At 42.2% G+C, this 27,275-nt stretch overlaps 1 protein-coding gene across 1 annotated transcript in view; it reads right to left on the reverse strand.

The window, feature by feature from the left end:
* LOC128429170 (synapsin-3) overlaps nt 1-26,384 on the reverse strand; it is an 86,898-nt gene extending 60,514 nt beyond the window's left edge. Inside the window, exons 1-5 of the mRNA XM_053415453.1 lie at nt 26,203-26,384; nt 25,828-25,980; nt 16,106-16,163; nt 6,078-6,169; nt 4,934-4,936 (exon numbers count right to left, since the gene is read on the reverse strand). Coding sequence (XP_053271428.1) covers nt 4,934-4,936; nt 6,078-6,169; nt 16,106-16,163; nt 25,828-25,980; nt 26,203-26,384 — 488 coding nt within the window. The remainder of the gene's footprint in view (nt 1-4,933; nt 4,937-6,077; nt 6,170-16,105; nt 16,164-25,827; nt 25,981-26,202) is intronic.
* Between the last annotated feature and the right edge of the window lie 891 nt (nt 26,385-27,275).

Consider the following 27,275-nt stretch of genomic DNA (forward strand, 5'->3'; position numbering starts at 1 on the left):
AGAAAATGAAGTGGAAGGAGAAGAAAAATGATGAAATCTGACATGGATCTGCTAATGTCATCTTGCTGCCTACTTTCCTGCTTCTGTGGGGCAGAGGGCGGCGAGGAATGTGACGAGGCATTGGGAACAGCATACGACAGAAAAACACCCATATGAACACATGTTGAACTGAAACCTTTCTAACATGAGTGCTGACTCTGGTGACATTGGTTTCAGCTATTGTGAGAATTTCTTTCAAATATTTACAGACAACAAGATGAAGTCAATCATTTCTGCTTCGACCACTGCTGATTGGTCATACAGCTATGGTTGCTTTCATAGATCAAGCAAATGACAACTGAGCTAAATTCTCAGTTAAAGTCGTAATCTCAATGAATCTGACCGTCAGTCAGTGAGACGAAGTTTCCACACACTGTTAAAGTGTGGCTGAGGCACACCAGTGACTTAATGGTTATGGTGCATACTACAAAACCAAAATGTCCACGTGTATGTCCTGGCCTTTACATGCCATAACCATCTCTCTCCTCATACTTCCTGTCTCTATATAAAGAGAGAAATAGTTACCCTGGGAGGATGCTGTTGATGAAGCGAATGAGAAGAGGAGGCTGCATTATGCGGAAATGGCCTCTGAGGCTTGAAAACAATAGACCCCCCCCAAAATGGGAGTTGGCTGCAGGGGTTTCATAGCAACATCCACCATCAGGTTGGCTCAACAGGCTGGAAATCCACAGACAAGCCCTACACCAGACCAGAAAGGAAACATCACAGACTGCACAATGCTGCAGATAATGACTCTGGATCAGGAGGAAGACCAGAAGTGGGCCTCAAGATGTGAGGGACAAACACCCAGATCTGATCAGCCAGTGTTGAGCCTTAGAGGAGGAAGTCCCAATGACACTAAGGTACATCAGTGATGATTCCCTGACATCCACTGGTGGTCGACAACATGCTGCTGGTGGTTGGAAACGTAACATCAAACCAGTGCAGAAGATCTTCAACGGTACAAGTGGGATCAAGGGTGTGTCTTTACCAAGTATGGTCCCCACTGACACAGCTGTGTTGAAAGTCGACCTACAGCGAATCCACTTTATAAGTCAAGATCAAAGTGACGTTTTATTTAACTGCTTCAATTGCTTCCATTTCAGGAAGGCTATGAATGAATGAAATGAAAATAAGTGGCTGTTAACTCTGATTCTTAGGCTCCATGTATCTCACTGTCACTTCAAAAGTCTGGCTCCTAGTGAGCAAAATGAGCTATAAAGCTCTTTTTAACTTGTATTATTCGTATTTGTTCAGGTCTTCCAAGCACCAGATGTGCATTCAACTGAAATTGACTACATAATTTCGTTAAGTGTAGGGTCATCGTTATTAAATAAGCATTTTGATTTAAGTCAATTTTCCTTTTCATAAAGCTTTGCTGTTTTGGATAGGATACTGTTGCAGGTTCAAAGTTCTTGATAGTTACAGAAAAAAAAAGGTTCCTAGTTTTAAAAATAAACACATTCACAGCTTTCATAAATCATTTTATAACTGGATGTTTTGGCAGTCTACGTGTGTACAGTAGTCATTAATCTCTAATGTTAAGTTGTTCTGACAATGTGTACAAAGGGGCAGTTTAAAAAAGCGGTTGACAAGCAGTAAAGTGGAAGTGGTACAAAAAAAAAATGTTTTGTATAATGAATAAAATTATGAAGTCTAATGATCAATACATAAGAATCTGTCAAATTTGTTCTAGGTTCTATGAGACCCAGTTGGACTGGCTTGAGGTTTGTCTCGTGGACATTTGGTGTATCAGTGTCCTCATGGGTACTGCAATGTGTGTAGAGGTGTTAATTAGGCCCTTCGAGAGCTATAACTTTTTATTGAGTTCAGATTTTTACCACACTAACTTCAGTGCTACATGGTAGAGAGAGCTCCCAGCAGTATTAAAACCGCCACCGCTCATTCAACTTTGCATTCACATTTTGGCCATTCAGCTAACGCTGCTTGCCAAAACTACTTCCAGTGACCAACCCAAGTTAACACACATACTTGACAAAATTAACCACTGATAATGAATTATGAAGTACTGATTAACCAAAGCAGAAGCTGTGAGGATGGTTGAGGAGAGAAATGCTGCTCTGTGGCTTATCATACTTTGGTCATCTGACTTTCAGCCAGACCAGCGTTCCCCACTTTGAGCCGAGCAGCTTGCTGGAGGTTTTGGCAGCGGGGAGTGGAGAAGCCAAAGGGCTGACTACAGCATTGCAGCAGGGAACAACATGTCATAACTACTGTATTGTGGCGTGTTGCTCTGCTTCACTGTAGGCTGTGCGGTACGTGCCACGTCGCACATAGTCGTGGCAGAGAGATGCTTGTAAACTCCACTTCATTATTTCATGCTCTGGAACCAAGCAGTCAGACTTATGTTGTCATGTTAGTGCTCTTTAGATTATCAAGGCTGTTCTCAGACATGACCTGTGGAGGATGTCCAGAGATTTGGACTTTCTCTGCAGTTTGCCTTTGACATATGCACAACGCAGCGGGAGCTTCTCTGCTCCGACACATTCACAACAACAACAAATCCTCCGCAGGACTCAGGCGACGGGTGGCACGGTGAGCAGAGGCAGAGTGAAACCTATATGCCCGGATCACGTGACTTTGTTTATAGCATCAACACCGGCGTCGGCTCTCATCACTCAATGTCAAACTCTCTTGACATCTTCGTCTGTGTCTGCTACACGTGTGACACTACTTTTTCACCTGGAGATATTTGGTTTCTATCTATTTTGCGTCTGTTGATTTCCAGTGTTCTCGAATCGACCCCTTGGACTTTATACCAGGGGGCCAGAGCAGAAACTGCGGAGGCTCTCACTCAGACATTTCCATTCACACATACAGAAACACTGTGCAGAAACTGTGGAGGATCCCCAGAATTCAGTGCATGTCTGAACGTAGCTTAAGACAAATCTGTGAGAAGAGGCAGAATTATGATGGTGGCAATATGAAGCCCAAAAAAACACATCCACCACAAACCATGCTGTCATCCAAAGAATAAAAGACATTTTAATCTTTTGCACCATTCAATGCATTTATATTATTATACAATCACACTATCTATATTGAGCTTCTAATTATATTCCAAAACCTTCACTGGTGGCTCAGCTGGTCTTTATTCTGTTACAGTTACAGGTAATTCTATATATAGCTAAGTTTTATCAGTACAGACCATAAAAGTGCAGGAGTCTCCGTGTGGCGTTCTCCCAGTGCCTGTGTGGATTTCCTCTAGTACTCTCACTTCCTCCCACAGTCAAAACACACGGCGCCCTGGTTGATTAGCATCTCTGAATGGCCCGTAGGTGTGAATGTGATCGTGAAAGGTTGATATTCTTTTTAGCCGTTTTCAGACATGACAATTAGATTACGGAGTTTACCCAGAGTTTGCCTTTCACACATGCACAGAACATCGGGAGGTTCTCTGCGCAGACAAGTTAACATTAATATTGCTCTCCACTACCGGAGACAGATGGAAGAAACTGCGAAACCACAGTAGTGTGAGAGAGTGTGCCGCTGCATGGAGTCAGCTGAGGAGACGTGTCCAGAGAGCACGCCTGTGGACAGAGGTCAGAGGTCACCGTGCTGTGAACACAACAGCCAGAGGAACTCGTGGAAAGGCAGGAACCTGCTGTTAATACATATACAGTGTCAAGAGTTCGTTTGCATGCGATCCTCCCATGAATGCACCCCCCCCCCCCCCCCAACACACACACACACACACACTGCAAAATGCAAGCTGACAGAGAGCATGGGAAATACGTGTTTTATCTTTCCTCTGTCTATCTGTGGATATATTATGGCATTCTCCTGGCTGAGAATAAAACACATTGCTGAGGAAATAATTAGCTTTCATTGGCAATAATCTATGACAAGGACAGATTGTAATTAGTTCTTACTTAGAGGTTTTAGCCAACGATTTAATCCAGTGAAAGCTCTGGTGTCAAACTCAATGAGGAGACTGATGGAAACAGAGCAAACTTTAGACTTTCCAGTTACATGGCTCTCTGACCACCATACATTGTTAGTCATTAGCCAATCAACGTACTTGTGAGAAAGAGCGGTAACACTATCTGTCGTCCAATTCAGAGTCTTAAAGGAGAAACTGAACCATAGCAAGTTGGCAGCGAATATCAGTGTTTGGGAACAAGGCAGCAGTTGGACCATCTGCATCCAATTTGGCTCCTGTCATTGCAGCAGTATCTCCAAAATTATTCAACACACAATAATGACCTCAGTGTCAGCTCTGACAACGGGCGGCATTGTTATATCGGCCGCATCACTGCCCTTGTCCGTGATTAATCTCGCTTTATTCCACCGATAACAAAGTTATTTCACAAGTCCAACTGCGGAGTCCAGGCCAGAGCACAGATTAGCTGATTACCCTCAAGACAGCCGAGAATTAGGGCCGACACTGGACCCAGTTAGCCCATTTGATCGACCAGTCAGGTTCTTATCGGCCTGGAGAAGCAGGGGACTATTTAGGCTATTATTATATACTATATAACCATGTTGGCCATGTTCAGCCATGACAGTTGATTCCCTGTCGAGATGAAGTAAACTATCATTGGCTACTGTTCTTTTGTCACTGCATCAAAAATATGAATCTGTTTACTAAGGAAAGGAGTGTAGGGTAGTTAAATAACCAAGGGCTGTTGACATTCATGGTGTAACACAGATACATTGATTATCATCGTTTGTGTAAACAATTCAATGTTCATGATCAGGGGAAGAAGCTGACCTGAGGAGTTTCCTTGCAAAAAACACATGTGAAGTTTACAGATGTTAAATCTGCATTAACAAATTGTATCCACATGGGGGTAGCAGAAACAAGATGTTTATTATGCCTATTTGCACAGTCTTATATTAACCTTGCTTTAAGCTCTGTTTTGATCTCCACCGACTAATGACGGAAATATCTGACTCTTTGGCTTAGGTCATCTGGAGCAGGTCCCCTGGTTATTCCCCGGGGTCTTTACAAAAACTGGTGAAAGTGCTTTGAGCTTTTACGCTTGAAGCCACTTGAACATGTTACCATATCGTGTTAGTTGTTCTCCATCACTACCATCTTTTAAATCTAAACTAAAAACTTTGTTTGTGTTCCTGTGTTTACCAAAAGTAATTTTTTCAATTTCTTTTATTATTTTAATCAAATTTCTAGATGATATTTTCAACCCGACCCGTATTATTTTATGTCTTACTTTTTTTTACACATTGTTTTGTAGCTGCTACATCTGTGGTAGCTCACAATCTGTGCAGCGCATTGTGCGTCCACCTGGAATGAAATTATATAAATTCAGGTTTGCTTGCTTGCTGTGACTCGCTGGTTATTAACTTCGTTAACTAACTGTGGTGTTGGACAGGGAGCATACAGTCCCTTTAGCAGGAGAAGAAAATCTGCCTGCTGTTGTGGAAAATCTGCTGATGAGAAATAAAAGCGTGACGTTTCAATCTTGTTTACTGATTTGGTCAATAAAGCATTAGTCACATTCAGACAGGAACATGGTGTCATCTTTGCCGCCCAGATCAGCTGATCAACAGCGATCCCCTTGAGCTGTAATTTCACATAACAGAGCCGTCTATTTAAACACCAGCTCCACGTGTTGAACTGCTGCTGCAACAGGAGCTGCTGTCTGGCCAGAGGCCACCTCTGCCTCTGCCACTGTCAAGTTTTGTTTTGTTTTTTAATTTCAAATGCATCAGCACAGCAGTCAAACTAAAAAATAACACAGTTTTTTATGAGCGGTATAAATAGGTGCAATAAAAACGGACAAAAAAACCCCCAAAAGATAACTAGCCCTCCTCGTTGCTGAGATTGCAACTAGTGGGTGAGAAGTCTTTTTTTAGGTTTTTCACTGGCATAATCACATTACAGTCTTGGGTTCTCTGAGTGCAAGCAGTGTTATATTTACACAGAGTCATGCCCAATGCAACTGAGAGAAAAGAACTGGAGCCATTGTGCAGGCTCACTGAAGCAGATTACAGATTGCGTGGGGAAATGCGTCAAAGGAAAGGAGCACTGTGTCGGGCCTTGAGCAACTCACCTCACCACTCTACTGCCACCTTTGTTGACCTGCATGTCCACCATACATCCCAAGTTGACGTAGGAGGCCAGGTTGATCTCTGAGAACTCCGCCTGGAACACAGAGGTAGAAAACACCAATATTGATAAGATGCAAAAGACAACAACATTAAAGGTTTTCTCTACTTTTTTAAAAATTTTATTCAAAATAAAGAATAGCACTTTGCCTGTGAATGACCTATCCAGCTTATTATTTAAAAAAAAATAATAAACAGGAAAAATACCTACAAGAAAGCCGACAATAGATTCTTTCACTTCATTTTATATCTTTGCATTTGTAAAGCTGATAGTAAAGGACAAGAGTCACAAAAACAGAAGGACTTTGCCAGAGGAGGCAAATGAAGTTATCCCCAGTCTGTGGCCTCCCGGACAGTTAGGGCCTTGTGAAAGGCTGTAGCCCGGCTACCTAATGACTCTGTCCAACTCCCAGAAATCCTCGAAAGGAGGGGCGACAGTTGATTTCTGGGAATAGACTCTCTGCATGGACGCGGACCAACGAGGGACAACTCAATTTTCTTTCTAATGACTGTCACTGCGGTTAAGAAATCAACAGTTTTTTATGCTCTAGCCAAATTTAGCTTTCCTGACATGAGCTTTTCTTCTGCCTCAATAATGACGGCCCTTTACCACAAGAGAGAAAATGCAGTGTGAGAAAAAAGTTTATGCTACAGGGGCATTATGCTATTTTATGCTCACCCGTTAACAATATTAAAGTTACACAAACAGATTAACTAAAAAAAACAAAGAAGCAGCTGAAAAGTGATGTAGAATAGTAAAGGGGGGGGGGGGGGGGGGGGGTCAAGTGCATCACACTTGCTTTGACCCAACATACTCATCCGACTCAACCCGGGTAAAGTCTGAGGAACACCCAAAGGCCGCTATTGCTAGTGATACACATATGCTTATACAAATGCTTATACAGGCGCTTGACCAATCGTGAGGCAGTCTCATCTGTAAATCATAACATTTTGCCCCATTTTTATAACATCAAATAAGTAATTAAAACCAAACTTACAGCATCAGTGCGATATCAACGCCCTAAAATGACTAGAAACTACCTCTGAAAAATGTATTTGACACATACTTCTGTTTAGTTTGGTCTGTGTCCCATCCACTGACACAGAATACACATATATTTATACACCCATATTTTTGTCACATGAACACAGAAGAACACAATCACAATGTGTGGTGGTGTGCTACAGCAGAATTTGTCTGTATAAGTTACACAGGACGTTAACTTTGTTAGTGGACACAATTATTTATGCTTTTCAAATACTTCTTAAGGACATTGACAGTGCAAATTCCTTCTGGAAGGATGTGTTGCATTTTGAGGGAAGCACACATGTACAGCACATGGCTAATGGCTGTCATCTAATCAAAGACATAAGTTTGTGACCGGAGGGTCAGTGGATTCAATCCCAGGCTGACAACATAAATAAATAAGTAAAAGCTCAATCACTGATCAAAGAAACCTATATGGTTGGTTTGCATTCTAAATTATTTTTGTGCTTTTGTAAATTTTGACTTTCAAAATGAAAAGTGGCTAGATGTCTCCTCCCTCTCCTCCCCAATGAGGACGATGAGTTCAGCTTTTTCAGACTTCACAGTTAATGTGGTACAACAGCATTAAGCTATAAAGTGACACTAATTCATATGTTTCTATCAATAATGAGTCAGATGACTCCGTTTAATATAAGAACATATATGCAGTTGTTGACTACACTGAGCTTTTTAGTATCTTAAAGCTTATTGTTTTGGTTTTAACGTTCACAATTGTACTATTTTGGTCCAGTCCCACAGTTCTCTTCCACAGCTAGCCAGTGAACATAGGATTTAATAAATAAAGAATCAGGTGGTTCCAAAACAAAACACTGCCCCCGAGAGACACAAAAGAAATCTGTGAATTCATATAGAGATTTATGAGTAAAGCCAGAGTCACCTGTAATGGGACATTACATACATGACACAGCAAACAATTATCTTCTGGTGGTTTAATTCTTACCTAGCTGCGGCTAGGGGCACAAAGCTTGTATACTTGTCATTCTTTCATTAAACATATCTAAATACAAAATGTGCCATCACACACCTCAGTCTTGAAGAGGAAATAGATTAGTTTAGAACTGCACTGGAAATCTTCAGCTAACCTCTCTTCTCTTCACTGAGGAATTTTTTGTGATTCGGACAGTAACCTCACAGCTAGCATGATAAAGAGCAGCTGCATGTAGTAGCCTTGCAACAGCTCAAATCTACAGTAAGCTGCTGTACCTGGTATGCTTAAGGCAGTGCAACACTCCTCATACAGACTCATCAGCCTCCACACACAACAGCATGGATGGGGATGGAAGCAGATCCTCCAGCTGACCCTATATTCAACCCATCTCCTGCCAATATCCATTGCAAATTGAGGCAATTTCTATCTACACATTCTCATATACTGTGATCATCATTTGAGACGTTAAGCCTGCTCTACCAGGCTTTACATGGGCTTTCATCTCAATGAAAAGGAAATATTATCAGCAATATTCTTTCAGAGATAAATTTCCCTTTCATCTAGTGCCGTGGCCCATGTAAACGCTGTATGGGGGAGTGATTCGGTTTTGAAAAGAATGCGCCAACGTAACAAAACCAGCTTTTTTTGCCAAGAGAGAAAGAGAGAGAGAAAAAAACACCAACCTCTTTTATTCATTGTGTTGCTCTCCCAGAGGAAGAGCAGGGGGCGAGTAAATGGCGTAATCTTATTTACGGGACAACGAGGCGCCACTCAAACTCAATGCGCCTCAAGGACATGCACTTGGCTCCCTTCCTTTTCTCAGCTCCTCTCTACTGATACCCGCCTCTGAAAGAAACATCTGTGTGCTCAGCAGCTCCAGCCTGGCTAAAAAGCCCTCTTAAATGAGTAACGCACCCAGACGCACTGTGCAACACAGACACACACATATCACTCATCAGTGCATCTCCTCATCGATTCCTATCTCCTCATCAAGTCCCATCTCAAACACAGAGGCCTACGGTGACTTTTGCTGCGACTAGATAGAGCCAGAGAGCGGGCACCATTTTGGCGAAGGGCCGAGCAGCCCACGTCACCTCTGATTGGCTGGTTCTGGGTAAGAGGAGTGCTTACAGCCACTGTCATTGGGCGGTAATGGATGAAGTGGCTGGTGCGGGGCACAGGCCCAGAAGCCAGGACCGGAGGCTTTTCACAGCGCCATGGTTACCATCACGGTAACACACTCAGACACTTGTCTTGGAGCGGCTCCTGCCTGGGAAAGGAAAACAGGAAGTGATACATTGATAACTGCTTCCAGAGCTGTTTCTTCCCCAACTGTTGACCTGCTCTGAGGCTGGCTTCCAGCTGACCTTTTAGCATGAACACACTCACAGGACGCAGCATGGTTGCCACTAGGTTTAACCACAGTCTGGTGTTTTAGTTTCAGCCATTGTCACTCCCACGACTCACTGCTACCTAATTCATTTATGTGGAACACAATGATTTCTCTCCATCAAAGGAGAGTGGCTGATGGAAATGCTAACGTAGTGCTAATATACATACATGTATCTATTTAAAAGAAAAGAGCCCTTAGTTCCTGATAAGTGATATTTCTTTATCTTAACTTTCACAAGATAATAACTTGTGCACACAAGATATGGATTTTAGGGGCTCTGTAGTGGTGCTATCCAAACTATCTATTAGTTTGATAGACAGTCCCCTGTAACTGACACATGGGTTTCTAGTTAAATGCACCATAACAGCTTAGGAAGAACAATTTCAACTCCAGCCTCACATATCACTGCAGTGCTGCATGCACTCTGGCCTTACTGCCATGCCAAGTGAACCTGTGGACGGTGCAGTAAACACCACTCGACAGTAGGTCATTTGGAATCTTTGTGAGTATTTTTAGATGTGGACTTACCGTCTACACTGAGATTCATGTGGTTATGATGCCTTTTGTTTGCTCCTGAGTCAAATAGTAAACAGGATCTTTGGTCCTTTCTACCAAAAAACAACTTGAAGGGACTGGTCGAGCTGAATATAATCTGCTGCTAAATATTCTGAGCAACAAGACAACTAATAAAACAGAATGTTGCAATGCTTGCATTGAAGGTATTCGACCACTGTATACAGGCAAAAATGTGTTAAAATTCTAATTCAGTTTGAAATACTATAGGAGTTACAATCTGATTTCGAGCGCTAAATAAAGTGTAAGTGTTGGTTTGAGCTGAAGCATTAAAATGATTAGAATTGTCACATGAAGTATATGAATTATGTGTTTCATAGATTCCAAATGAAGAGCAGAGAAAAATAAACTTGGAAGAATGGGACATGAGCCAAGAAAGAACCCATTAAAGTTTGGCGTGGATCTGTTGTCAGGGAGCTGATCCAGGAATTTTATAGCACCTTCTTTAACATTGTGAGTTTAGGTGTTTTTTGACATTTCTACATTTTCCCAGGGAGTAATGGATCCTGATGAAAGAAATCTGGCCTCATATCTGGTATCTGACAGATTCTGGTATCTGACAGATACGAGTATGTGCAATTGGTGCAGGTCCATATAAAAATCCTAATGTAGCACATTTAAATGTGGTTTCATAAGGGGAATGTTGCCTTGGCGAAGGTAAGCACTCTACTGAGAGCTATTCTAGTTTTCTAATGTAGCTGCTGAACAACAGTAGGTAGTTAAATTCCCGTTTAGCAGTGTTTCTTGACTACAGAAAAGCCCTGTTTGCATTACGTTTTTTTAACCTGTTATTTATTGTTCAAACTGATTTAATACAACAATGATGCCTGAGATTACAAGGTTGTGTATCTGAGGTGGACAACTCTGCTTTTGTTTCTGCAAGCTGCAACACCAGATCACACTCACAATTCACAGTCCCAGCTTTCCATGTGTGTGAACGGCCAGATGAGAGCAGTTGAGTTCTTATTTCAAGAATGAGAAGGGAAGGCAGGTCAACTTTAAGTTAAAGTTGAAGAGAAAGACACATTTAAACCGTCAGTTTTAAGTTTGAGAGAGGAAAGCAACTGAAATGGTGATTCATTAATCGGAGATGCAATTAAGATATGGGAATATTACACTGTGGATACTGTATTAGTATGTACTTGATACTGAATTACACTGATTGTAAGAGACAGCACATAAAGATTCAATACAAATATTCCATATACTTTATGGTAATGGTTTGTGATGATAATTAGGAATTATAAGGCAGCTCAAACAAAGAGCCACTGAAGGCCCAGTAAGAAAATCTGTCTATGCAGATCTGAGCCATCACTAAATTCACCAATTGTTCCTCTCCACAAATGATCATTTCAATCCTTTTAACATTTTATTCCACTGATAGTTGGTCCGCGGTCGAGGGGCTATTGATAAAAATTGTTTTCGTATTACGTGGTTTCCTTTCATTTGAAAATAAATGTTTTCTCTGCCACATTATGTGCTCCTTTCACTTCCTCACCTCTTTATTTCCTGCGTGGAAAACCTTGACAAACACAAACCTTTACACAAGTCGCACATTGTAGCACATGAGTCAAAAGCTGTCTGGCAAACTGTGAAATAACATGAGGTGAAGTCTGCAGGGCAGATGCATTCTGGTTGACCATGTCTGGATGTTTTAGTAATTCCTGATAAACCTGCTAGACTCACATACTGATGCAATTGAGAGGTCTGAGGTACAGTGGACCATTCATATGCACCATGGAGAGGTAGTTGCAGCTAATTACTCCCACCTTGTACAACAGTGAAATAATCCATTGAGTCATTAAACGCTAAAAGGTAAGACAGATGCTAAATGCAGTCGGGCAACAGAAGGCACGAGGGCAGCTGGGTCAGTCGAACGTCTGAGAGGAACGATCTTAATCATCTGTCTTGAGCTAACTTCTACCCAGAAGCCCTATGTCATGGGCAAATACAAGCCCCCCAAAAAAGGCTACGGATAACATACAGCCAACTGCCTGTGAGCTGCCATGACTGCAGCAGAAAGGACCGCGGACAGCGCTGAGGTCATGCGCCTGTCGAGCAGATGTTGCCCCGCGCGACCCAAAACCACACATGGTCCGGCCACGCTGAAGAACTGGCCCTTGTTCTTTCACCAACAACAGGCCTCTTCATATTCAACTGACTCATTTGTGCAGTCATGTAGATTGCTGCGTCTCCGACCTGTAAACATCCAGAGTGTCAGGCTGTCCGCTGGTTGGGTGTCATCACGTCGTCACGATTGGCTTTGACTGTAGAATATTCACAATAGACCGCCATAGTGCCTAGAATCGCTCACTGGGTGACAACATGAAGGGGCCACCGCCACAGTGTTACACGCATCCAAGACAGGTGAAAGACATGGGAGGCAACACCTAATCCTCTAAGCTCTGGTTCTCTGGAACGCACCACTAGCCTGGATACACACACCAAATATCTGGGTCTGCAACAGAGTGACTATAGGTGTCAACGGCGCAGACGACCGGGGGGTCTGAGAGAACGGGGTTTCACTGAGAGAAACAGGTTTCCACACTCAGCAGAGGCCTGATGTAATTGTGTTGTGAGACTTCGAAGGGGTCCTCATTCAGATTGAAGGTGACCAAATCTAAGCCTGAAGACAACACGCAGAGAGCTGATTGGATAAACATTCTTCCTCTGTGAAAGGAGGGGTTTATTTAGTATAAATCAAATGTGATTTCATTGTTCAGAGCCATTGACTCAAAGTCTGAAAGTGACGAGAGTGCTCTGGCCCCTAGCCGCAGCTAGGTTGAACCAGAAGATAATTGTTTGTCGTGTTATGTATTCAAAATCCCAATACAGAGAAGAAAGTGGGGAGGGTATGAATTATCTTCAGCCACCTACTGTGAGATAAAGACAGGAAATATCTAACAATAAAATAGCACATTGAGTAATTCAGAAGCCTGGGGTCAACATATAAAGTGATGTTTCATTAAGATTTTGTCACATTTGAATAAAAATTTGATACACTCAGTGGTTATACATTGATCTATATTTTGCGTTTGCAATCTTGAAGTATATAACAGACATTGCTGTCAGAGTAGGCTTGCACATTAACTCATTATTTCCACTTGTCGTTCCTTCATTTGTCTGATCCTAATTTTTTAAGCAATATTTACGGACATGTGAAGAGTTGGTCTTTTAATCGAAATAAATGTTTAAGTTTTTCAGCTGCTCATAACTGAAATCGTACTGTAAGTACTGTAGATCAAGTTTACTCCTGAATACTCGGATACCAAATATTAACTTCAATTTATGTTTTGTATCATGTTTATTCATTAATACAAAATAAATGCTAATCAATTTAAAAGCGTGTGGGTAGTGGTGAAAGTTATTTAAACTGTTTGCTATTAAACGGTCTACTGCTGTGGAAACACATCAGGCCTTTCTGCTCTGTTTAAACATACACCAGTTGTTTCTCAGGAAAAAATATTTTCCAGCTACGATCTAATAACTTTTCAGCTTAACCTCAACATGTTGGCATTGCTGTGACTAAGTTGCAAAGCAAAGCTGTGACCACGTACAGCTTTACTGGAAGACTTGATAAACGTGTTACTGGAGTGTTCACAGGAGAAACAACAAGAGAAACTAATAATCTCATGATGCAAAGTAGTCACAGGCTCTTAATTCTCAAGCATGAGATCTGATATTACATTTCTGGTTGCATGTCATCAAACTGTAAAAACAGAACTTGGACTGAACATATTTAATCTAATGTGATGAAAGAGCTGTGTTGTTATTCGTCACAGAAGAGCTCAAAGAACCACCAGCAGTGCTCCCATGAGCCTCTGTTTAGTGGTAAAAAAAAAAAAGGAAAAGAGTTACCCGGTGAACACGGGACCTCGGGCGTCTGCCAAATGAAACTTCAAAGTGGGTCATGGAAATGAGCGGGAATGAGCTACAACAATGGGCTCGCAAATTTGCTATGAGGCAGTGGCTGCGTGAGGTAGAGGTGGCAGGGCAGCCTCAATGAATTATCACCTCCGAGAATCAAAGCATCTCTCTCTCTCTCTTTCTTACACACTGGCATCAGGCCTCCTTCCTCACTGCAGCACGACATGCTTGCAATGAGTCCACAGATTGTTCCTTATATGGCAGCAAGCACAGTGGAGAAGAGTTATGAAGGTTTGGGGCTTATGAGCGGTGCTTCAGATGGCACACTGCATAGTTGACAGGTTGCATAGGTTAGTTCAATGTCCTTCCCCCCCCAAAAGAAGTCCTGTATGGACTTCTTTTTTTTAAACTAAAAAACTAAAAAAAGTTGTGCACAAGCAGGGGCTATATTAGGGCAAGCGCAGCATTTTGAGTGAAAGCATGAGAAATCAATAAGTCCTGCCCCCAAACTGAAAGACCACACTCTTGAAAAAAGATGTGGAAAAAAACATAAATGTAAAAAGCACAACATGTAGGAGGTGAGAATAACTAGAAGATTGTGGTGAGTCCAATGTCGGTGCCCTGTTCTCGAATCGGTGCAGGTTGTTGTAAAAAGTCAGAGTTGAAATTTGCTGGGTAGAGATGTTTCAAAGCCAGTTAAGTAAATGGGATTGAAGAGAGTGGAAGAAAGTGCGACGGGCCTCTCTGCTTTTATTGTCATCCCCTAAAAGGGTTCATCTCAGCATGTCGCTACGTTTTCCCACAGAGATTGGGTTTCCGTGCTCCTCAGGCTCTCAGCGAGGTGCACACACATCCTATGAAGAGTCTGGCTGCTGTAGGCAATTAGCGAACTGACTTGTTAGCGTCAGTGCGCAGGGCATGTGGGAAAGAGTGGAGGAGCCAACACGATGTAAGTAGGTCAGTGGGCCTTTTAGCACAGCTCTGCGGGACTTGCATGGTCCCCCACAACATCAACTCCAGGGGCCTCTTTAACTCTGCCAGTTTTTAGTGGGGTTCAATAACTGTGACACCTCGAGATTAAAAAAAATATATGCAAAAATAAAATCACATCTCAATGAAAAATCTGGACTCGCTCCTGCTGCCACCCCTCCCAGAGAGAGGATGTGACCACAACAGTAGGGAGTCGAGCAATGAGGCTGTAAAATCACCGGTCCAACTTTCTGTGGTCCCTCTTTCCTTCTCCCATAAAAACCATTTCAAAGCCAGCTCCAGTCTCAACAATGGGTTGCAGATGTATGACCCACCAGTTACCTGAGGTCAATTAGATGTTATCTACACACCGTTAATACTGCGTGTCTAGACTTATAAACACATTTTTGTGCACACTGAATTATAATCAAGCTACTTTAAAACATTTGGGGTAATATGGTTCTTTGCTCCCTGCTGAGAGTTAGATGAGGCGATTGATACTCTCACGTCTGTTAGAGCTAGATCCAGGTGGCGATTAGCTTAGTCTAGTTTAGCATAAAATATGAATAAATTGAATAAAGTTTTGAAAGGATGTATCAAAACGCTTATTGGCTAAGAGAGGTCAGGGTAGCCACTATTCAAATTCCCTGCAGTCTAGTTTTCACAAGGAGTCTCATCTCACTGGGACAGTTTTTAAAATTGTAAATTGTAAGATGGATGACACATCACCACTTCCTCCCACTTTAGAAAAACGAAGCCCAGTTAATTTGGAGCCAGAGGCTGCACAGTGGGGATCGTGGTGTGGAGCTGCACCAAAACACGTACTAGATCAACTGCGGGGCCAGTCTCAGCTGTCAGTCACATTTCCGCTTGTTTCTATAGCTTAAAATACGTAATTAAAAGCAAACTTGTGTACTCCTTAGTTTGGTCCATGTCCCATTAATTAATATGGAGGAGGCCTTTGTGGCGATCCAGATGTCTCATGTCACATTCACTTACAATCTATATTACGACCTGATTGTGTTTGATTAAGCCAGTGGAAGGTATAGCCTGAGGACAGGTTTCTGACTAACCTATGAAGTTCACAGCACTAATCAACTAAAGTAAAGGACTTAAAACATGTCGGGAAACTTTTAAAGCTTTTAAAGTATTAATTCAAATATTTCTTTAGACAGAATAATTAAATGCACTGTACCTGCTCCACCCGGATCTCGTATTCTCCATTCAGCTTCTTCCCTCTGAAATACTTCGCCCTGCGTTGGAAAAAAGAGACAAACCGTTAAGGAACCGCCAAGAAATGTGATTTTCATACAGATTAAGAGTCTTTAATTTAGGCTGAGTCCTGCACATGTGTCATTTAAACTATGGAAATCCAGTTTCAAAGAGTGTAGTATATAGAGAATGCATTGATTTCTGTGTGGATCATACGTGCACTTCAACATGTGGACTCCTGCCCTGCACAAACAGTACAGTGCATGTGCTGCAAATTCTCCCAACAGTCAAAACAACCTTAAAATAACCTTTTGTTTATTTGATAGTAGGAGGGCTGAAAATTCAACAGACCTTCCAAAATACCTTGTGAGACGGACAAAATAATGACTCATATTTTCCGTGATTACAGAATCTGACCTTGCAGGGCTTCGAGTGAGCAGAATCCCTGGGCAAAGAATAGCTTGTGAAATAAAGTGCGTTTAATAAAGGGAACTTGCTGATCGAGGGTCAGTCTTTCTGTTTTTTTATTTTCTCCTGTGATATTCTGACATGTGGTTTGTTGTCAAGGTGAAACTGCTGCCTTGATACTTAGGATTTTGTTTTGAAGCAGATGTTCTAGATGCAAAGTGTCGAATTCATGATTTTACACAAACTCAACAAGAACATTCAGTATAAGGCAACAGCCAGATTGTGATTATTTCTTTGCAGCAATATATGACATGAATGTGCCTTGGTGGCTTAATGTATTTGGCGCTTGGAGAACATCAATTGTATTTAAATTGATATATGATTTCTTTGTAGTTTCCAGTCTGATCCTGTGAACTCCCTTATACATAGACTGTATATAAAGATGGCTATAGACAGCACCCCCCAAAAGTGAAGCCCATTCATCTGGATCACCCCCTGGTGGATGGCTTCAGTTTAGGTCCTAAAGACTGGTCTTTCATGCTAGCAGATTAGACATAGACCCAAAAAAGTCCAGATTATATATTTTACTGTCATTTTCAAGGGTTCAAGTTTTTGATAAGTTTAGTTTTAAGTAGTCATTTGATGATATAAAAACAATTTGAAGCGTCATTGACAACTCACATTTGGTCGATCATGTGTCTCAGCAGGGCTACATGGTTCTACACCACGGTCACTACAGCTGTGTAAGAGGAAGTTGAGCTACATCATCCAACTTTATATACATTGTCTATTGTCTCTGAGACAAACCATGAGATATATTGTGTATTATCCCCCCTGGGTTGGATAAAATCTGGCTGGATTTCCCATTACCTCATCTAGCAGTACTGTGAAGCCGCTGTTCTTCAGTACAACAGTGACGTTCGGTACAACAATTTTACAATATTACCACATATATTGTTTACAATGTTCACCACCTGCATTTAGTAAGTTGGCTAACATTGGCTCAATAGCAGTAAACACAGAGTGCAGCTGTGAATCTCCTTAGTTTAATTTAGTCATGAACCAGTGTTGCACAAACTTAACATCTGACCTGATAACAGCTCAGAGAATGAGTTTACAGCATCACTACAGTTATTACAGTTCATGCCGTGATTGGGAATGTTGCAATCCATTCAATAATAGTTGAGGCATTTCTGTCTGGACTTAAGCGGTGGACCAACCAACTGACACCCACTTTCAGTCCTGTCTGAATATCATCCTTATGTCTTTCATATTGGCACTTATGGCACAATCATTCTCTACCGACAGATTCTGCATGTGAATGTGCAGAAGCAACTTGGCAAGATTTTGGAGCCGGGGGCCTTTGGGTGTCCGTTTCTAGTTTCACCAATCACGTTTGAGCAGGCTTTGGTTGCCCGCAGGTAAAACGTCTTTGGGAGGGCAAAAGAGAGAGAGCACATTGACTGAAACTCATATGCAGATAGAAGTTACTAGAGATAAGCCACAATTTCTGGACTTAAAACACCTACAAAAACTAGTTGTGTTTTGAGAGGAGAAAGCTGGGACTTGCGTGACTATAGAAACTTGTCAGACTGTAAACTTTGTAGAGCAAACAGAAAACGAGTCTTCGCCCAGCTATGTGCTGTCAACACCAGAAGTCCCAAAATATTGTCTGTTGCCTCCAGAGGCTAATACATCATCAGATGATGTTCGGCCTTACCCTTTATTCAGGCACATCCTCAATGTCAACATTTAGCAATCTTTTTTTCACAATGTAGTGGACCACCATGCTGTAAGTAAAAAATGTGTTGGATCCATTAATAGCATGAAAACACCAACTGTTTTCACAGTGACAATAATACTTTGCTTCGGACCAAAAACTCAAGCTCTTCCAAGTTCTCAAGGTTTTGCTCCTACCTTCTGTTAGGTAGTTGCAACACTCACACTGTCATTGTTTATTCATTATCTACATGTAAGGCCATAACTATTGCTCCACAATATTATTAACTGAGTTGAACATTTCAGAGTAAATTACTGAAATTAAGTTGTATTTTAGAGAAACACCAAAACTCAGCAGATAAATATTTTCCCCTATTTGACTAAGACGTTATTTTGACAGTGACACAAGAACTAAAATCTTTAGACCGGTGCTAGCTTGTGGATTCCAGTTTTTCTTACACACATTTCAAGCCATTGTATTGCTATAGTTGTGTCCCAGTGCTGTACAAGCACTGAACTCTCACCCCTCACAGGAGAGGGACAGTGAACAATCTGTTGAGGGCTTCAGGCTGGAGCTGTGTGTGGTTGAGGACATGCTCGAGGCCATCGGTTTACTGGGACAGGCTGTTTTGGGGATCTAGAGTGCCTCTCGACTTACCCGCTACTAAACACATTTTGCTTTTGCAGCGTTTGTCCTCAGAGCCACTCACCAAACAAAGCCTCCTTTCTCCTGTGCTTGTCTTCCCCATGTCTGCCTATTTGGTTTTCATCCCCCTACATCTGTCCTTTTACGTCCATTCATTATCATTCATTACAGTCACTGAGGAGGATCTTGAAGTTAACATCTCCCAGCTGTTGGACTTTACAAGTTTTGGGTCCCTTGCCGTCTCGTTCTCTGTAATTTTGAAAGCTGTGAATCTTCGGAATGTCTGACCTACATACTAGACAGGCAATGCCCCCTCTCACCCTGGACCACCGTCGCCGCCACCATGAAGCACGAGGCGGGGGCCCACATGCTCTCTGCCCCCCCCCCCCCCCCCCAAAAAAATTAATGGTATGCGTTTCAATATACTGCAAAACATGTCGTCACTCCAAGTGATCAATCTAATTTACAGGCTGCCGGGCCCTCTGGTTTGAACAAGCCCTTTACACGTGTTTCAACATAAATATTTAGCTGCGCAAAGAGGTCCGGGCTTTCCTTCTCCCAGTCGAGCACACGCCCACTAAATAAACACCATGGAGCTGAATTCCTTTTTTAACTTTTTAACCATGAGAAAATGTCCTGTTTCGTACCATTAATAGAAAGTGTATGAATCATAAATGGAGAGAAAACCAACTGCTCCTATTTGTATCCTCTCTAATATTGATGTTATGATAATACTGCAGTATTTACAAAAGATATAAAAAAAAGTTTTACATGTTTTGGTTTAGTTAATGTTTTCTTCCATCAAGGACACATCGTTTCTAGTATTAGGAAACAGTTTGTTTATAATTGAACTGATAATTATTGTCCATGGATAACTTCGGTTATTGAATGAGTTTTTCAGCCACTTTTATTCAGTTATTTGATGCTTCAAAAACAGGGAGAATGTCATGATTGAGAGCTGAGACTGGCTCACGATTAGATGAGGGCATCAGTGAGACCAAGATGAGCCCAACATAACTTCCCTCCGTTTTCGACAAAGTTGCTGCAGTGGTAAAAGTTTAAAACAAAGTATCGCTACAGGGCTGCTATTATCACCAGCCCCTACAGCCTCACGAAAGTCTGACCAGAGATTTATGGGATGTGACGCTCTGATATGATCAAAAGAAATGGCGAGACTTAAGGGGACGACACTTGATTATGTACTTAGCTGTTTTTCCCTTTTAAGTAAGTTTTGAGAAAGAGCTTGTGCAATCTTGGCACTTTGCAGCTCATGAACTTTTGCCCCTTTCGCGAAGCCACAAGAAGATGTTCCACCTCTTCTTTGCCCTTGAGACGTTCAGCAGTGTGTGGGCTTCCTGCCTCTTCTTTAGACTAAACGTGAAATTAAAACCCTCTTCGAATGGCTCAGAGCGAGCAGAGGATCACGCAGAACTGCCGACACACACGTAGAGCTAAACGTGTTGCCGCAGCAGGGCAGAGTTGAGCAATCGGATGCTCATATCTTTCAGAACACGGCGCAAAACAGACGGACAGCTTCTTGGCAAGGCGTCGCACATGTCAGCCTGAGAGCGAGAGAGAGAGCGAGACACAGGGACACAGGGAGAGAAAAGGAGGGATTGTTGGTGGTGGCGGTGATGCTCTCGGAGTCTTTGCCTCAGTGCTGTGTACTGCTATTGTGGATCAGTCATTGCTGGAGGCCAAGCCTGTCAAGACAGAGCACGGTTTCCGCAGAGACCTCAGCCTCTCTGCTGGAATGCCCAGGAGGAAATTCAACCCAAAGGCAAGCAGGGATGGACCGACGGACGGACACCCTCCTCTCTTTCTGCTTTGATGCATGGTCATATGTCTGAAGGACAAAAAAATGTGCCTCTTTGCAACAGATCAAATGTAGCTGTGTGGTGTTCTTTAGGCACTGCCAGATAATATGTCCTGGTGGACGATTACAAAAATTGCTGAAGCTGTTGATCAGTTTGTCCTCCAGATAGAAACTATTCTGTGGGCTACCAGTCAAAGCCGTAACTACAGATGGACGACAGAACCCTAGTTTTGATTCATGGAAATATGTGAAAAACATAGCACATCTGTTTGACTCCTGGAAGACTTTAACCAGTGGTTTAAAAATAAAAAACAAGATTACATCTGGAATCACTGCAGGGCCATAAAATAAATTACAACTTTGGCCAGGGTGGTTGGATTTTGATCTGATCTTTTTCTTTTCAGCAGCCCTACGCAGAGATTTCACCAGAGAAGCACTGCACAGTTCACCTACTGTAATTCCAAATGTGCCTAAATCGACAGCAGTGAGCGGACTCCGTTGTCCCAAAAGCAGGTTTCACATAGTTCTTAAAGCAAACACTGTGACGGAGAAGGCCGACACCATGACACAGACACGTTGCCAAAGCAGCAGCCAAATATTTGGTCTTTTTTACAAGTCGCACTTGTCTCAGGAGGCTGAGCATTAACTGTTTAGCTGCTTCTTTCACACCAGACCTGTGATTCTGAAGTGGCCTCTGAGTATCAGTGACATTCCTGTGTCACAAATTAACCGTCAGGGAAGCGACTGGGATTAAGAGCCACTTTTTTTGAAATGATCATGAGACAGAAATTGTGCCTACACTGCAGTACTTTACTCCTGAAATTTGTTTCTTTAAATATTTTTCTTCTAAGATTTTATTGATGACTTTTTAAGCTTTACACTACCCAAGCCCATGTATATATCAAGGATTCAATAACTCCATATGAACATGTGCGCCTTCTTCAATCAGCTGTCTGTCTTCTAGTTTCCTGACCCTGATAGGTGAGTAAAGACCACCATGCCCCCAAACTGTGAAATGATTCATAATCTCTGGATGGATTTAGAGGTTTACGTCTCAATTTTCATTTCTTCTTAATTGTTGTTTTAGCCTCTTGTGAAGCACTTGTAACTTCAAGTTTATTGTTATTATAATATTTTGGGGGATTGGCAATGCATAGACAAAGATCATTGGATTACTTGTCATGATTCTCAGGGAAGCTCTGGATTTACAGGAAGCATTTTCCTTTTCTTCAATTTTAAGTGCTTTTATGGAGATTTATCTGTGATGCACATCAGCAATAATCATATCCTTGAAAAGTGTAAGTCACACTAAATCGAAAAATATGTGTATCATGACTCCATGTGCACATTTTAAGGAACTTATGACCCAGTAAGAACGTCTTTTAAATAATTAAGCAGCCTTCATGGATCATTTTTCAAAGCCACTGCTGCTGCTGCAACTGTTAACTGTGTCAAAATAAGATAATTAACTTTGGATTGTTTTCAGAGAACCTGCAAGCATCCATCTCATAGTGTCTTTTCTTCCCATCACTACCTTTGCACAGAACATTCAACTCTCCTGCCCACCTCTATAGGGAGGCCCCCCTCGCAGTTGGAAGTCCTATGATCTAAGGTTTGAAAGGGGAGATGTTGATTGGCATAATGATGTCAATGCCGGTGCTAATTATTACTGTCCAGCTGCAGTTGCCCGTTGTTTAAATGGCACATCTGCTCCAGCAAGGCTTTAGGACGACGTCCCTGAAGTCACACAGTCCAGGTTGGTTGATGAGACTAAACAGAGGTAAGTGCAGCTTTCTCTGGATGAAAGATGAAGGGCTCAGCTCGGTTTCACTCACTCTCTTCCAGTGACAAGATTTACATTAATATGGACACACAGCGTAACTCCACTGAAACATGTGGACTGAGTGAGATTAACACTAACAAGCACTCTTTATAAGAATCATTTCAGTGTAAAAGAACATCTGGCTTCAACTGGGAGGAGCTGCCGCTGATTCCAGATCATCTGTGCACTCAAACTCTACCAGTACCTAAGATAATGCTCAGAGGTTATCAGACATCACCATCTGCTGGTCACAGCCCTTCACTTCCCCAAAGAAACACAGCATGAGGAGAGGTGACAAGCGTCTCTCTGTGAAGCTTTCACTGAACTACAGTGCCACTCAGTGGACAAAATATGGAACAGTCTGAGTAACAAATCCAATCCAATCTAATCCAAGCTGATATTAATATATATTATTTTTAAATATACATCTATATATAAAATGTCAACAGTGATAAGTTGTTGCATGACCATAACATTTGCATAACATTGATCAAAATAGAAAAGTTAATTAAGCGAAACATCACCCCCAGGCATGTTGTAAGACACAATAGAATACTCTGCATTGAATAAATGAGAAGATAGAGAGGATTCTTCCACAAAAAAACCCGATTGTTTGAATATTACTTCATCTTTTCAAATTATAAAATCACAAATAAGTTGTCACAAAATCCTGCTCAGATTTCAGGTGAGCAACGAGAAGCTTTCACCCCTCAGATGAATGTGAGAACAGGTTTCCTGTGTGAAAGGAGCCTGTGTGAGTTTTAGTTGAACAAAAATAATGCAATAATGCAATTCAAGAAAAAAGCACCACAAACTATGACATCATAAATGACCATAGAAATAAATAATTAAACCACAATAACAGCTGTGTAGTTGTATCCCTCTGCCAACCAGTCTACCCAGACTTTTTTTTTACACTCATACAAGGCAGACTTGAAAGATGTTCAAACGGCCAATACAGGTTTTGTGAGGACACAGTGACCTTGATCTTTGGCCACACAAATGGATCCGAGAAACTAAGTGAACTGCCTTCTTGAGATATCGTGTTCACATGACTGAGAAGGACAGAGGGATCGAAATAATGCCTCAAGCTCCTGGCTGTCGCCGGCATAGAGGCATAAAAAAGGCACAACACATTAAAAGTTCCATAAAAGGTAGGATTTACTGCAGAGGTGCTGGACTGTATTACATTATATTGTCCATGTGTTGCTGCTGCAACCATAACAGCTTCACAAAAAGGACTTTTCCTCTTGTTCATTTGCTGAAAAAGGCGACCGACCCCCTTCACTTATCAAGGCCTCCATTACTCTCTCTTTTAAGTAACTGAGTTTGGAGAGGTGAATAACAACCCCTGCTGTTCTCTCAAGAGAGAGGACGCTCCCTCACAGCGTCTGAATGAGCCTGGACGCTTCGGAGGGAGGATGATCCCCAGATGAATCATGTCAGCACACCAGGAAGTGAAGAGGAACGGGGCCCATTTGGGATTTCAGCCAGCCGGCATTAAGAAAAGAGGCCGCCAGGCTTTTCAGAAAATTGAGAGCAATTTCTGTGGCTTTGACACGGCTGACAGCGGGGTGCTTTAATTTAGTGATCATATTTAGACCGAGGCCTAATCTCCCCACTGAGCCGCAGATACAGATGCTTCGCTTCATAATGATCCCCACTAATTCAGTAAATAAATTCCAAGCGCTGGAAATAGCTAATAACAGTTTCGCCGGGGGAACGATTTACCGGCAAATGTCAGGCTACAGAATAACAATTCATGAAATGGAAGAGTGGTTTATCGATTCAGTGAGACAAACACCGGCAGCGCAAGGAATCAATCCAGTGGCAGCAAAAGGCAGCTGATATCAGCCCCTCACATGTGTGTGCTGCTGCTGAAAGATGGAGTCATCTCTCCTCATTAAAGCTCATTTATTGTTCTGTCATCTCAGAAGCAAAGGACCTTCCTCTTGTTACCATGACTATTTTTACTCCAGCACATAGAACCGTGGTGTGACTCGGCAAAAGCCAAGGACGTACAAGTCTGTCACAAACAATACAACCTCTCACTCCTTTTGAAACTGAAACTAAACTTTTTTTTTGTGATGATAAAAATTGCTTTGACTGAACTAGCTCCAGTCCGAGCTAATGGGGGAGGTGTGGTGGTTTTTTGTTATTTCTCTTCAATACTACCCTTGTGGGAAGTAGAACGCTAACATTAGAAAAGTGGCTAAGACACCTCGCAAATCCTCTCAGACATATTTTTCAGTTACAGTAATGTCTTTTTTACTTTGTAGAGTGTCTATTTTTCGGTACATTTTTAAAAATCTAAGCAAAAAAAAGTCAAACAAACAACTTTTAGTTACAAATACGACCATCTACGGAGTTTGGTCCACCATCTTTTATTTTTGAGCTTCGCACTCTTAAGACGTGAGCATAAACGCAATCTGATTGGCTAGTGCCTGTGCTGTCGTATTTGCATGAAAGGGGCTGTGAACCGGTGCTCAGCTTGAGAGAGCTCCTGTGTGTAGCTGAATGTGTGCATTGCTGACCGAAAGATAACGTCTTCTGCCTCAATTTATCCGTTTGCTACAATATGTTGGATGCATGCCAATGTGTATCTAAAGAGAATATATACAGTTCTGGTTCTGAAGAAGTGAATTTTGTGTAAAAATTTATAAAAGAAATGTTTGTCTTATCAACCAAAATTTCGCGACCCCTCTGCAGTACCCCCGCGGACCCCCTAGGGGTCGCGGACCCCCTGTTGAAGACCACTGCTCTAGTGTGCAGCAGACTTAAGCTAAGCTAACGTCCTACTCCCTCTGGCTACGTACTTAAAACACATGTATATGCAGAACCTCCTTTTGAAAAGCTAAAGATGATACCACACCTGTTATTTCATTACCCAGCAGCAATATTCCACACAGGTTCACTCAAACAAAACCTGGAGATAAAGGACTGAAAAGAAGCTCTCAATGATTCAGTTTCATTCTTACCTTTTGGAAACAAAGGTCAAGCCGTCATCTTTTATTTTCCAAACACAGATACTAAGATGTTACGAGCAGTTGATGAAGAGAGAAGGTGAACTAAGTTGCTCATGGCTCTCTGTGATCGTGGACATTTTTACTGGAGCCAAAGTGAACTGGAGCAATTGGTTAACTCCCAGTTCAGTTCTTTTTCTGTTGAACCATGTACTGAGGTGAAACAAATCCTGCATCACTCAATTCATTTATAAGACAGCTTTGTGTGATTTTTTTGGGGGATATGAGCAGCAGGGTTTATAAAACATGCATTAAACTGACTTCCACTCACCAGTCTGTGTGTTGATCATCAATCACCAGCAGGATCTTGGGCTTACGTATGACAGGCTTGGCTGGCTGACTGTTTCCTGCAGCGGCGCCGTCGCCTGATGCTGCCGCTGATTTGGCCTTTGCGGCAGCGGCAACGTTTTGGGCCATCTGAGCACTCTTCACCACGCTGGAGAAGGAGCTGAGGAAGCCCCCTGCACCCAGGCCTGGAGCTGAGCCTGATTTTGAGCCTGAGCCTAATTTTGAGCCTGAGGCTGAGGCTGAGGCTGAGCCAGTGCCCGTGCCCGTGCCTGTGCCTGAGGCCGTGGCCGTGGCCGTGGCCGTGGCATTGCCCATGCCTGTGCCTGTGCCTGTGCCCGAGCCCGAGTCTGCACCAGACCCAGATCCAGAGCCCTGGGTCTGGATTGGCATGCTCGGGGGCTGGCGCCTCTCTGTGGCCGGGGAGGCCGGCGTGGAAGTGGAGGAACCAGGAGGAGTCGGCCTCTGCAGATCCATCATGTAGCCATTGGGGAGGTTGGCCACAAAGCTGCTGTCTGATAGGCGACGGCGAAGATAGTTCATGGTGACGGGCTGGTGCGTCGGTCAGGCCAGAGGAGGTGAGGGGGAAGAATGACTGAAATCCTGCACAGGAGACAAAAGAAGGGAAAACATCATAATCAGCTCAAATCGGATGATTTATCTCACCCCAACTCCGTTTTAGTGAAAAGTCATAGTCATACTTAAGCTGCACAAATCAATATTTTTCAACAATAGGGAAAAGAAGTCTACATTATGTAAAAGATTTTTCTTGTGGTAATAAACCCACAGAAAATTACTACTCAACAGTTCCTCTCAGCTCTTAGGAGCTTTTAGCACTTGTCGGCTATTTGTTTTGGTTTATTCAACCCACAGGTTTAACTTTTTTTAATTGAGTTTCACTGCTCTAATTACACGTGATTCTCACCACAGCAGGAAGCTGTTTGGTGCAAAAACAAGAATCTTCCCCTGAACCCATATCACACAGCAACTCTGACAAACTACTAGTTAATGATCATTAGTGGAGCATTTAGTGTAGCAGCTACAGAGACCGTTTTCATTCAGGAGTGGGTGGAAACCAAAACAGAGCTTCAAAAAAGTGAATATTGAACTTACATTAGTCAAGAGGATTCAAATATGACTCAACATAATTCCTAATGTTGCTTGGTATTTGTTGTATGTGTAAATCTTCAGCTGCCTGCCGGTTTACTACCAATCAATTTTACAAGGAGATGAAAACTGTTTAGATTGTGAATATTAAATAAAAATGTTTTTACATATTGTCACAGTTAGTCGTAGCATATGGCTCAGGTTGGAATTTTGTAACAAACTAAGTTTGTACTGATAAAAATAGATACACAAATGTGATGCTTCTCCATTTCCTGGTTCTCACACTAATTAGCAGACGTGGGAGCTGTGGGGGAAAGAGCGAGACCT

Source organism: Pleuronectes platessa, chromosome 22 (assembly GCF_947347685.1).
Source record: "Pleuronectes platessa chromosome 22, fPlePla1.1, whole genome shotgun sequence".
Taxonomy (NCBI): Eukaryota; Metazoa; Chordata; class Actinopteri; order Pleuronectiformes; family Pleuronectidae; genus Pleuronectes; species Pleuronectes platessa.